General features: G+C 58.7%; 1 protein-coding gene across 1 annotated transcript in view; it reads left to right on the top strand.

Moving 5' to 3' along the window:
• Positions 1-312: 312 nt before the first annotated feature.
• LOC122548761 (cadherin-2-like) overlaps positions 313-1,097 on the top strand; it is a 213,236-nt gene continuing 212,451 nt past the window's right edge. The window contains exon 1 of the mRNA XM_043687528.1: positions 313-676. Coding sequence (XP_043543463.1) covers positions 620-676 — 57 coding nt within the window. The 5' untranslated portion in view covers positions 313-619. The remainder of the gene's footprint in view (positions 677-1,097) is intronic.

The raw sequence follows: 1,097 nt of genomic DNA, 5'->3' as shown, positions 1-1,097 counted from the left end.
GGTGGTGGGGGGATTCCTTTATTTTCTTTTTAAAAGAAAGTGCTTCAAATGTCAGAACTCTGAAGGCTGTGGGGAAAGTGTGGGTGGCAGTGCGCGTTTGGCAGTACCGACCAGATGGGCCGAAGGGCCACGTGCGATTAACATGAGACAGGGAGCACAGGCGAGTGGAGGTGTATCCCTGAAGCGGTGGGTGGGGAAGGGCAGTGAGAGTTGGTGTTGTGTTGGAGACAGTGGGTTCTGGTCCAGGGGGTGGAGTGTGGAGTGTGAAACAGGAAAATAGAGGGTGGGAGAGACAGACAGAGGGAGAGGGAGAGGGGGAGAGAGGTGGCTGTGAGCTCTCGCTAGGATACAGAGAGAGAGGGAGCTGCTGCCGCAGTTACACACAGACACACTCAGACACAGAGACAGAGACAGCGAGCGGCTCCCATTGTGTGTATTCCACTGACTCCGCGAGCAAACAGCGCATCCCTCGGCAGCGGGAGAGTGAGAACCGGCAGGCGGCCGGGGTAAAGCCTGCAGCCGGGACTCGGACACCGGCACGTAGGGAGCGACAGAGCCGAGCGAAAGCGAAGAGTTCGGGGGCCGCCTCCGGTTCCAGGGCGGCGGCGGATTGTGCCTCATGTGGACTCTCGGGGCGGCGGCGCTGCTGCTGCTGCTGGCGGCGGCGGCACTGAGGGTGAGTGAGTGAGTGAGCGGCTGGTCCCGGTCACCTTCTCCCGGGGCTGCGGCTCCAGGGCAGGAGGACATCTGCCCGCTTCCAGCCCAGAGGGAGGAGAGACAGGAGTACAGGAAAGATACAGGGCAGAGAGAGGGAGAGAGGACCAGCACTGAGAGAGAGAGAGGGGGGACCGGAGAGAAATAGATACAGGATAGAGAGCTAACAGAGCTGGGAGAGAGGGAGGTAGATGGGAAAGAAATAGATAGAGGGCAGGGAGGGGTAAAGACAGAGGTACAGGACAGAGAGAGAAGAGCTAGGAGAGAAATAGATGCAGGATAGAGAGGGGCGTATGCAGGAGAGAAATAGATACAGGGAGGGGTAAAGGCAGAGGGAGAGAGAGGTACAGGACAGAGAGAGAGGAGCTAGAAGGAGAGAGATA

This window comes from Chiloscyllium plagiosum, chromosome 4 (genome assembly GCF_004010195.1).
Source record: "Chiloscyllium plagiosum isolate BGI_BamShark_2017 chromosome 4, ASM401019v2, whole genome shotgun sequence".
NCBI lineage: Eukaryota > Metazoa > Chordata > Chondrichthyes > Orectolobiformes > Hemiscylliidae > Chiloscyllium > Chiloscyllium plagiosum.
Note: the sequence above shows the minus strand (reverse complement) of the source record. Positions and strands in the feature narration are given on the sequence as shown.